At 41.8% G+C, this 10,674-nt stretch overlaps 1 protein-coding gene across 1 annotated transcript; it reads right to left on the reverse strand.

Annotated features, from left to right (window-relative positions):
- Positions 1-4,584: 4,584 nt before the first annotated feature.
- foxd3 (forkhead box D3) lies at positions 4,585-6,847 on the reverse strand. Its single transcript, XM_056415191.1, is given in 2 exon segments — positions 4,585-5,961; positions 5,964-6,847. Coding segments are annotated over 2 exon segments (1,194 nt in total). The 5' UTR covers positions 6,262-6,847; the 3' UTR covers positions 4,585-5,065.
- Between the last annotated feature and the right edge of the window lie 3,827 nt (positions 6,848-10,674).

A 10,674-nucleotide genomic window follows, 5' to 3' on the forward strand; every position in this document is an offset into this window, starting at 1 on the left:
TCCCAGCTACTTTGAACGCAACTTTGGTTGAGACGAGATTTATGAAAAATTGATGGACATTGTGCATTATTAAAGGTCTATTTGTCCACTAATATCTCATCAATTTAAAGGTGAGGTTGAATTCAGGGGGTCATTACTTGAATAAGTCTCTTTCGTAGAGCAGTAAATGAGAAGTTCTAATATTATAATAGCAAGCTATGCTATTGATATAAACAGGCTGTGGATTTTTTTTAATAACTTATTAAATGACGTATGAAATTGCCCTCTTTTCCAATAACTGCTCCTAAATTCCTCAATTATTATACTAGGGTCAAGAAGCTGGCAGATTTCTGTATGTCAATTTTATACAAACAATTTTAAAAATGCCTTTAACTACAATATAGCTTTCGTCAAAATTGTTAAATCATTTTTAGACATCTCTAAAATAAGAAACAATTCTAAATATATATGTGATATATTTGAAATCCCAAATATTGTATCTAAATTAGGAATACTGTATGATGGATATTGAATATCTGCATAACGGAAGATTTTGTGGAATCCGAAAGTGTTCGTATTCGATGAATTACAACACAACTTAATATACAGTTCATTACATATACTGTCTGGCAAGTTTTTAGTAACAATTAATGAACGACAGATAGAGTTTAGACTATAATGGAAAAGATAAAGCTTAACTTTAATGAAAAGACTTTCATTCCACTAATGCTCAACGAACGCACACTTCAAAAAATGTAATCTGTCTCGTGTGTTGTAGTTAACCTTCTGTTTACAGATGTGTGTGTGTGTGTGTGTGTGTATGTGTGTGTGTGGTTAAACAATGCCCCTCCCCCCCTTCCCTCCCTTCACAATGTAAATCTCAGCCCAGGGGCATATTCTCCTCTGTGACCTTTACTTCATGTTGACTCCAGCGTCTTTGCTCCCAAGGTGTTGGGGTTTTGTTGGGTGAGACACGTTCCTTGTGGTTTCCGGCATCAATTATGCATAAATAATAATAACCTCGGACAACTGCTGATTTGCAATGACACTTTCATTACAACGGCGGCAGCCTATAACTCACTGGTGCACCCATTAGTTATTAATGCCACGGCCACGCCAGCTTTACTTTGTCATTTATTGCTTCATCTCTATGCCTTTTTAAATATTCAGGAACTGCTGTACCTACATTTACTGTCTGTGATCTCCGCCCAGAAGAAGGCTATATAGCTGGTGGTGGAGGATGACCTAGTTATGGAGGACAATGGCATCGTAGGCTATCATATAAACAAGTCGAGTTTGCTAAAAGCAAGTCAGACTTGATTTGTTTCTGCTGTCTTGTCTCATGTGAACAGGAGAACAAATAAAGACCCAGAATTAAAAAGTGAATCCTCAGTATCATCATTGACTTTTTGGCGAAATCCTATTATAAAACGCATTAAAGGGTATATTTCAGATCTGTGTGAGGGTTGGTGTCAAAGCAACATGATTGTGATCCATTGTCAACTAGTTCCCTCAACACATGTTTATCACCTGGATGTTTACAGTCCAGCGCGGGGTTAAGGGATTGGGACTCCTGACACATGAAAGCCGGTGCATGCGTTAGAGTTTGTGTGAAAATGCAACATTGAGCAATTTATTGTCAATAAACCAACAACTGAGGTGGTTCAACTTGAGCATGAGAGTGGATGAGACGAAAATCAAATGTAAATGAGTGTGAAAAGTTAATAATCATTAGAATTTAATCTTTTATTATTCACCTTGAAGGCCCTCATCAGATTATGTGTTCAAGCCAAAAAAAGAATTATAAGCATTAGTGATTCATTATTTATGTGTGTGTGTGTGTGTGTGTGTGTGTGTGTGTGTGTGTGTGTGTGTGTGTGTGTGTGTGTGTGTGTGTGTGTGTGTGTAGTGTGTAGTGTGTGTGTATGTGTAGTGTGTAGTGTGTAGTAGATTGGTATGTTGTTCATATGTGAGCCACAGAGTGGTAACCTTTGGGGAGGTCACATTCTTCTGCCTCCGGATCACTTTATTTACTCCTTTTTGTGCTCTTACCCCAATACCCTATATATCTGAAGACAGATATATGAACTGTGGCCCCTCATTATAACATAAATACATATTAATTGGATCGATATGATGAGCATTAAGAACCATAACGTGATGCGGTGTTTAAGGATGAATGAGCAGCTCTAAAGCATCTAAATGTGTATTTACAGGTGTACAAAACAAATAAAATCCATCGCATTATACACAAAAAACTCACTTTTTGGTTTTAATTCATCAAAATACTTATTCAAATTTTTTATTTTTTTATTTAAAGTCTTAATTAACTTGTTGTGTTAATATTTGCTCATGTATGTAAATCTCTGTTCACAATGTGCACTATATATTTATAAAAGCCTGTGAGGCTTGAGACGAATACAGACCGGCTGGTCTCGCGCTGTGGGAACCAACAGTCCGGGCTCCTCTCCACCTGTGCACATAGGCGCGTGCACACTGCATATAGGTCATTATCGATGTGCGCGCGCGCCCGCGAGTCCTGTTCGCTCGTTCCTCCAATCAGCACACTTTAATTAGTGTTGACGTGAAACATCAATAACATGCCTTGTTTTCTATATATACACAATAATTGTTAACGGGTTAATGGATTTAAACATTGTAATATACACATTTTAATATCTGCTTTAATATCACCTGAAGAGGGGATTAATTTCGGTTTAAGATTTATTTTTGGCCAATTGAGGTCTCGTTGTGTTTTTTCATCATATACTGGAACCCTCACTTTATTAACGTCAGCATAATTGCAGTGTCTTTATTGAAATATGAATAATATTGTAAGCTAAATCTGTATATACAGCAGAATATTGTGAATATTTGGGCATACGGGTACATATATTTACTATGTCGTTCATCAAGAAAATTCAGATTTAAATTCCTCCTTAAAGTCAATTAAGATTAAATTAATTAACTATTGTACACAATCATAAATAAATAAGATGGATTGATTGTGTAGGAATGTTTATCCTCCATTTTTTTCTTCATGTGGTTGTGTCTTCCTAAGTATTTCTTTGATTCCTTGAGATCCACAATGAAGTCAATGCAGCCCCCCCCCCCCGGTGCCCATTAGCGCCCCCTAGCGGCGTGGATCTCCTCCGCCGCAGCTCACAGCGGGACGTCTCCCTGCAGGTTCACTTTGCTTCGTGGAGACACGGACCTGTTTCTGTGACGGAAATTATCAAGGATTTTATATTTAATAATAATAATTAACATTTATAAGCGCAGGTTTTCTGTTTTAAATGCTTTAATGATTTATTTCGGTATTTATTAATTCATAATATCTCTAAAAACACACCTATAGAGCATTTGACAAACTCCCATTGCTTTACTCGATAAATATATAAATTATATGTTGTGACTACTCTGAACGTGACCTACACGTCTCTTTCAAAAACTGTCTTTTAGAATGATGTAAATATTTAACACCTTATATTTAATATGAGAAAAAACATAACGAGATAATAATGAAGAACCCATTACACAGTCGATTCCTGTATTTGTATGCCTGTTATTATGTGAGGAAAACTCAACGAGGCAACGCGGGTTTGTTTTGCAACATAACGAAAATACTATAATAATAATGCTACAATTAATATTACTAATAATAATACGATGTGAATAATTATAGCGCAATAAAAAACTAATAATGGAATGTGCACGGTGACATTGGAGAAGCCGGTTGCATCATCAGCGCCTTCTTCGGTGTCTGCAAGTGAATCGAGAGGCTGCTTTCTCTTTCTCATGGGGATCAGATAAATATAGCGCCTGTAACCCCTTCACGCGGTCACGCGCACACACACACACGCGCGCGATCACCATTTGCTGTTTGCGTAGACGTGATTAGCCAGACACAACTGCGAAGCTGTTACCTTTGAAGTAGCCGCGCCGCGTGAAACCACACGAGCAGTGACGTATAATGGTGAATTAAAAAAGGTGTCTAAACTGTAAAACAACCGTAAATATATGTATTAAAAAAAAAATTTAAACTGTTTTATTGTATCCCTAAATGTTTACATCGGGTTGTCTTATATATAAATAAATAAAATGTGCCTAAAAAGCAACATTTCACAAATAATTTTAAATTTCAGGACATTCACTTTTTGATTATCCCTTTTGGCATTTTCTTTACATTTAGAAATACATATAAATAAATGTGCTAACTCCTTTACTCTTTTTTTAAAACGTCGGCGACAACTATTGTTAAATTAAAAAGTGTCAAATATCTCGAAATAATGTTGCCAAGCCAGGTAAAAATATATTTGGTAAATTAACTGTTTAGCAGGAATTAAAAAAGAAAAAAAGCCCAAATTAGACTTTAAACACCGTGGAAAAAATAGATGATAATAATAAAAAAGTAATTTTAAGCACATAATATTCCGACCGTTTTGTAATGTTAGAGGCCTAAATCTAAAATGTAAATGTCCTTTATTTTCTTCACGCCATTATAGCTTTAGAGGTTATTCATATTTATGTAGACAAAATAATATGTGCAAGAATATGTTTCTCAATAAATCTGTTCTCCAACCATTTAGCAATGTTAATAAAATAAAAAAAGATTTAATTCTTTCTTCGATTTATTTACAAATAAATTCAGTTTACAACAACAATATAGCTACATAGAATTACATATATTTGATTTTTGTATTATTATTATTATAAACAGACTACTTTTTTTCCAGAGCTTTTCACTCTTATATGAAAAAGGAAGACAAAAAACAGAGTCCAGAGCTCCCCGATACAAAAAAGAACAAATTTAAAATAATCATCACAGATCCCCAAAAAACAGGAACAAATGGGAAGAAAAGACAGGTAAAATCATTTCTTTTTTTTTCTTCTTTTTTTTTTCTTACAAATATTTACAAATATTACCTGTACATAAATATCTCCTTTTTTCTTTCCTTTTTTTTCTCAGTCTACACATGGAGTCCAGAGTTGCCTATTGATTTGTGCTGTCCCCCCCCCCCCCCCCATTATTATAATAACGTCTCTATATCAAAAAAATAAGAGTTCATTTTCTCGCGCCGTGAAGTCAATGTGACGGCCACTTGGACACCGCCGCTGCCGGTGCCGGTAAAACGTGTCCAGAGATCATATTTGACGGCACGCTGAGCATCGGGGCGATAGCGGCCGAGCTCCGGGTCAGGGAGAGGGACTGCGCGCTCAGCAGGGCCGACTGAACCGTCACCGGAGGCCGCAGGAAAGCAGCGGCGCCCGGTGACACCGAGGACGCGTTGGACACCCCGATGATGTTCTCGATGCTGAACGACGGTCGGATCGACGGCTCTGACTTGATCATGGACGCCGTGCTCAGACTGTTGAGCTGCATCTGGAGACTCGGGCTGAGCTGGGAGTTGAACGCTTTCCGGTTCAGCTCCGCGGAGGACAGGAGAGGGATGCCCGGGGGCAGCATGTGTCCCACCGGGGGGATGTACGGGTACTGCAAAGCCGCCGGGTGGGTATACGCAGGGTGGATCCCGTAGTGCCTCCCGTAGGGGACCCCGAGTGTGTACGCACCGAAGCTCTGCATCATGAGCGCGGTGTGGTCCCGGAGCATGTCCGGTTGGACCCTCTTGAACCGTTTCCTCCTCCTCAGGAAGCTGCCGTTGTCGAACATGTCCTCCGACGCCGGGTCCAGGGTCCAGTAGTTGCCCTTGCCGGGGTTGCCCGGTTCCCGGGGGATTTTCACAAAGCAGTCGTTCAGGGACAAGTTGTGGCGGATGGAGTTTTGCCACGCCGGGAACTTCTCCCGGTAGTACGGGAAGCGGCTGCTGATGAACTCGCAGATGCCGCTGAGGGTGAGCTTCTTCTGCGGGCTCTGGAGGATGGACATGGTGATGAGCGCGATGTAGGAGTACGGCGGCTTCACCAGGCTGTTCTTGGGCTTCTGGATCCCGCCTCCTCCCGTCGTGCTCTGGTCTTGACCTCTCCCTTTCCGGTGCCCGCGTCTCCCTCCCCGGAGCTCTCGCAGCACGGACTCCCTCCACCGGACCTCGCCTCCTCCTCCTCTTCCTCCTTCTCCTCCACCTCGATGTCATCCTCCACCTCGTCGTCGTCGCGCAGCAGCATGCCTCCCCCGTGCACCGGACTGTCGCAGTCGCTGTCCACCGTCTCCATGCCGCCCTCCTCGTCTCCCTCGCCCACCACGTCGATGTCCACGTCCTCCGCCGTGAGCACCGTGTGGCCGGACATGTCGCTGGCTCTTTCGCTGCCTCCAGACAGGGTCATCTCACGGCTAGAATACTTCTTCTTCTTTCTTTTAAACTTTTTTTTTTTGTGTGGATTCTCTGGAGCCAAAAAACAAACAAACAGCCGCGGAGTGGGTGTGCGTGATGGTCAGTGCGCGCGCGCGCACACACACACACACACACACACACACACACACACACACACACACACACACACACACACTGCTAGACTTTCTCTGCTCTCGCACCCCCGTCAAGGGATCGGATGTCACCGGGCAGCCAGCCGGTCGAGTCACACACACAAAAAAGCAACTTTAACTCATATAATTCTCCACTCGGTAAGTGAGCAGGGCCTGCGTGGAGCCGCGCGTCTTTTCTTTGCCTTTGGGTTTTGGGTTTGGAGACGTTCGTGCGCTCCGACGTCCTTTTTCTTCTTCTTCCGTGCGTAATAGTTCCTACCGGAGCGAAATCTGGAGAGCCGAGTCGAGATGACACATGCTGCTTTTTAAGAGGCCGGAGCTTTTAAAAAAAGAGGTGGACTGTCTGATAGATTACTTTCCCCCTCAGCATAAGATATACTATCAGCGCGGGACACGTGGTTTGGTGACGACACACGCCCCCTCTCCTCTCCTCTCGTCTCCTCTCTCCTCCCTCCTCCTCCTTCGTCTCCTCTCTGTTAAACCATGCAAACTGGAGTTGTTTCATGGATTTGTCAACAATGGGACATCAGCAATGCTGCTTTCTGTGTTCGTCCGTCATAGACCATTTAACGGCGGCAGAGGAAGGAGGAGGAGGAGGAGGAGGAGGAGAGAGAGAGAAAATTGGCCTGCGTGATTGAAATATCTGATGCGCATTAATGTGGCGTGCGTAATAACAACACACACCTCTAGAACTTTGCTGCAAAGCTGCAGAGTGAAAACGACGACAGCTAAGTTCACGTTAATCCTCCTCTAACTCGTTTAAGGCCTAAACGTGTTGTTGTTGTTTTATTTGATTGTGCATGCATGGATTTTTTTCTTTCTCACTTTATTTGAAACTGCATGGATCCCATGATGGAGACGTCGAATGCGTAAAGATTCCACACGCATGCTTTGTTTATGTGCTGCATGCTTTTTGGATATTTCCAGGGATTTTTTAGGTGAATGCAAAGCATGAATTTGAACAAAATCTTATTTATTCCTGCAGGATTAGAGGGCCGAGAGGTGGGAAGGATATTGAGGAGGAGCAGCGGCGGCGGCTGCAGCCGAGCAGCACCGACCGGCGACTCTGAATGGAGAGAATAAAGAATAAAGAGTTCCCTCTTTAAGAGTTCGGAAGAGGTGCTAACGACCCCAATCAGGGCGACGCTTTACATCTGAAACGAGTAGGAAATGCAGGCAGCGGGTGGAATGCAAAGAGAGAGACATTTTATTCACGAGCATGGATGGAGGTGAGCGGTGTGTGCGTGCGTGCGTGTGTGTGTGTGTGTGTGTGTGTCTAGGCTGTGGTGGGCTCCGGGGAGGGGATGTCGGATCCGATCCTCCGGAGAAGGGGCTTCCTCCGCTGGGTGGGAACATTGGAGGGGGGGGGGAGAGGGGGGGGGGGGTATTTGGTGCAAACGTGTCGTAAATTAATTAATATAAGAATTAAAAACTGGGGTTTATTTTTTTATTTTTTCCCGAGGTGCCACAAGCGATTAAAAAGTTTATTTATTTATTTATTTTTTATGAAACTATTTATAATAAACGACATTGGATTATTTGAGGCAGAGCTTTAATTTAAACAAGATGTGGCGGTAACGATTATTTCCTCGGACACGAGCTAATTTAAAACACAATACGGTGGAATGCAATTTAATTTAGGGAGCGTTATTATTTTTATTATTATCGATATTATCATTAGTATAACCATTGTTACATTTCAATAAATTACACGTGTCACCTCTACTAATGACATCATTATTAATTACTTCACTATGAAGAAAACTGAATGGGTACCCGAATACAAATTGCATTTTAATGAATTTATTTTTAAATGTTTACGCTTTAAAATCCCCTTTAGTGTTATATTTTGTGTGCGTGTATTTTATACGTGAACGTGAAATCCTTTAATTACCTTTAGCGGCGCGCGCACGAGCTGCTGCCTCACGCGCCGCCCCCGCGCCACCTCGTGCTCTCCGGATGAAAGTGGGATTATTAATCAAACGCGATATCATTAATAACGCGCGTGCGCGGGTCACAGGAGAAAAACATGTCCTCCGATTAGACCTCGTGTTAATCGGCGTGACCCAGTGTGATCGGGAGCTACTCAACCGACGGAACCATCGATTTTAATCCGGGTTTCTGCGACTGCGCGTGTATTTATGGAGGTTATACATGTTTCTCTGGATAAATTGGGGCTTTTTCAGGCCCATAAAATCAGAAAAAAACACTTTTTGTTCTATTTTTTTGAATGGACGTTTTTTGTGTGCTCAATTTGAAACTTTATTTTCAGATTATTTTCAGATTTTTTCTCTCTCTTGTGCTCCGTTTTTGCATTTCTCCATATCTCTCTCTGATATAAGATCACACTAATAATTGTTGGTGTCTTTTAAAAAATAAATGTAAAAAATAAAAGAGCTTTATGAGCCACATTTGAGTGCTATTGGTGTTGTTGTTGAAGGATTTCTATCGAAGTTATCAAGTCACATAGAGCCAAAAGATATTGATCCACTGATCTATCTATGTGTGTGTGTGTGTGTGTGTGTGTGTGTGTGTGTGTGTGTGTGTGTGTGTGTGTCTGTCTGGAGAGAGACAGGTGCAGCCTGCCTCCTCGGTCGCGGCGTATAACTGCTGATCTAACCTGACTGCAGCAGCACGGAGAGGGGGGGGGGTGAGGGGTGTGGGGGGGGGATTCAAACCCGTCCTTCCTGTGATCTTTTGAAGCCTCATAAATCCGCTTTTATACCTCCGCAGTTTGTTAATGAAATGAACGTTTTAAGCACACATGCGCGGCTTAGCAAGAAAAAAAACCTTTTAGTATAATAAGCCAAGTCGCTCCGGCATGAAACCATTCGGGTGGGGGGGGGGGGGGCATGCACAGGTGATGGAGAGAGGGAAACAGTCACCGTGCACACACACACACACACACAAACGTGATCCATGCGAAAACTATACACACCAGCACAAGGTCACCGAACAAATAATTGTGATCATACAATAGCGCGCGCGCTCCGGCGCGTTCCTGAGATGGAGACGGTTTGTTTGTCTCTCTTGACTCCCCGTAGGCTTCTTCCTGCATGTCTCACGTGAGGGGGTCAGAGGTCATGAGGCATATACCTGCAGAGGAGGACGTGGGTGTGTTTGCTCAAGGACACGTCAGCAGACGCATGGTGGGGAGATGATGGTAGACATGATGGGAGATATACATGTTGTTAATTCGTTTATTTGGCGGCTGTAAAAATCGGGAATATATCGTGGTGAGATCATTTCACGGATTTAAAACAAAATGTAAAGTCAATTTGATTCGATATTTTTTCATGATTAATAATGTTTCAAATAAAACCTTCGTGCTCACTCTCACACATACACATTTTTTTTTAGACCATAAGACCAATTATAAACATCTGAAGCCCTTATTTATGTGAGCTTAATGTGGAAAAACTGATTTTTTTGGGGGGATTGGATGGACCTTGCCTGTCGTTCTTCCTCCCCCAAAAAAGTTTTAGAACTATATAATTAATATATACATATTTGCTGGATAGTGAACCCGTCCATTAACATTGAGGAGCCAATACATGTGCTATTATGCATCATATATCTGCACATATGGTAAAAAAACAACAACATGTGAGCTAATTAAAATCCCCAAACTCTCCTTCTTGTACCAAAATCAGCTGTTGTATAAAAATAGATTTTAAAAAAAAGCAAATAATATCATTAATTAAGGTGAGAGGGGCACCATGTGATACATTAATGTCATTGTTATGGCGCATTGTAATTATACGACCATTACGTTAATTATCTTTACACCATGTTGCCAAAATCTTCAGCTTGTCAGATTTAATAAAACCCCCAAAATATATATATATTAAAAACCCCATTTTATCCACACATATGTGTGCTATGCGACGGTCATGTTGCATTAAAAATATATATATATTGAAATATATTTTTCGTAATTCTACATGCTCAATGTGGATTCTGCAGAGAGCTCGTTACTCTCATTATTCTTTGTGGAAATCACTTTTTTTTTGTTCAGCTCTTCTCAAAGAATCCACTCCATCAACGACGAGATCCATGTCACACATTATGATGGAGCCCATTTTAAACCTGCAGGAGCCAGATCTCATATGAGGGCCCCAAATAGACGACCCTGATCCACTGGCGTGTGTAGGCGTGTGTGTGTGTGTGTGTGTGTGTGTGTGTGTGTGTGTGTGTGTGTGTGTGTGTGTGTGTGTGTGTGTGTGTGTGTGTGTGTGTGTGTGTGTGTGTGT

Source organism: Pseudoliparis swirei, chromosome 5 (genome assembly GCF_029220125.1).
Source record: "Pseudoliparis swirei isolate HS2019 ecotype Mariana Trench chromosome 5, NWPU_hadal_v1, whole genome shotgun sequence".
Lineage (NCBI taxonomy): Eukaryota > Metazoa > Chordata > Actinopteri > Perciformes > Liparidae > Pseudoliparis > Pseudoliparis swirei.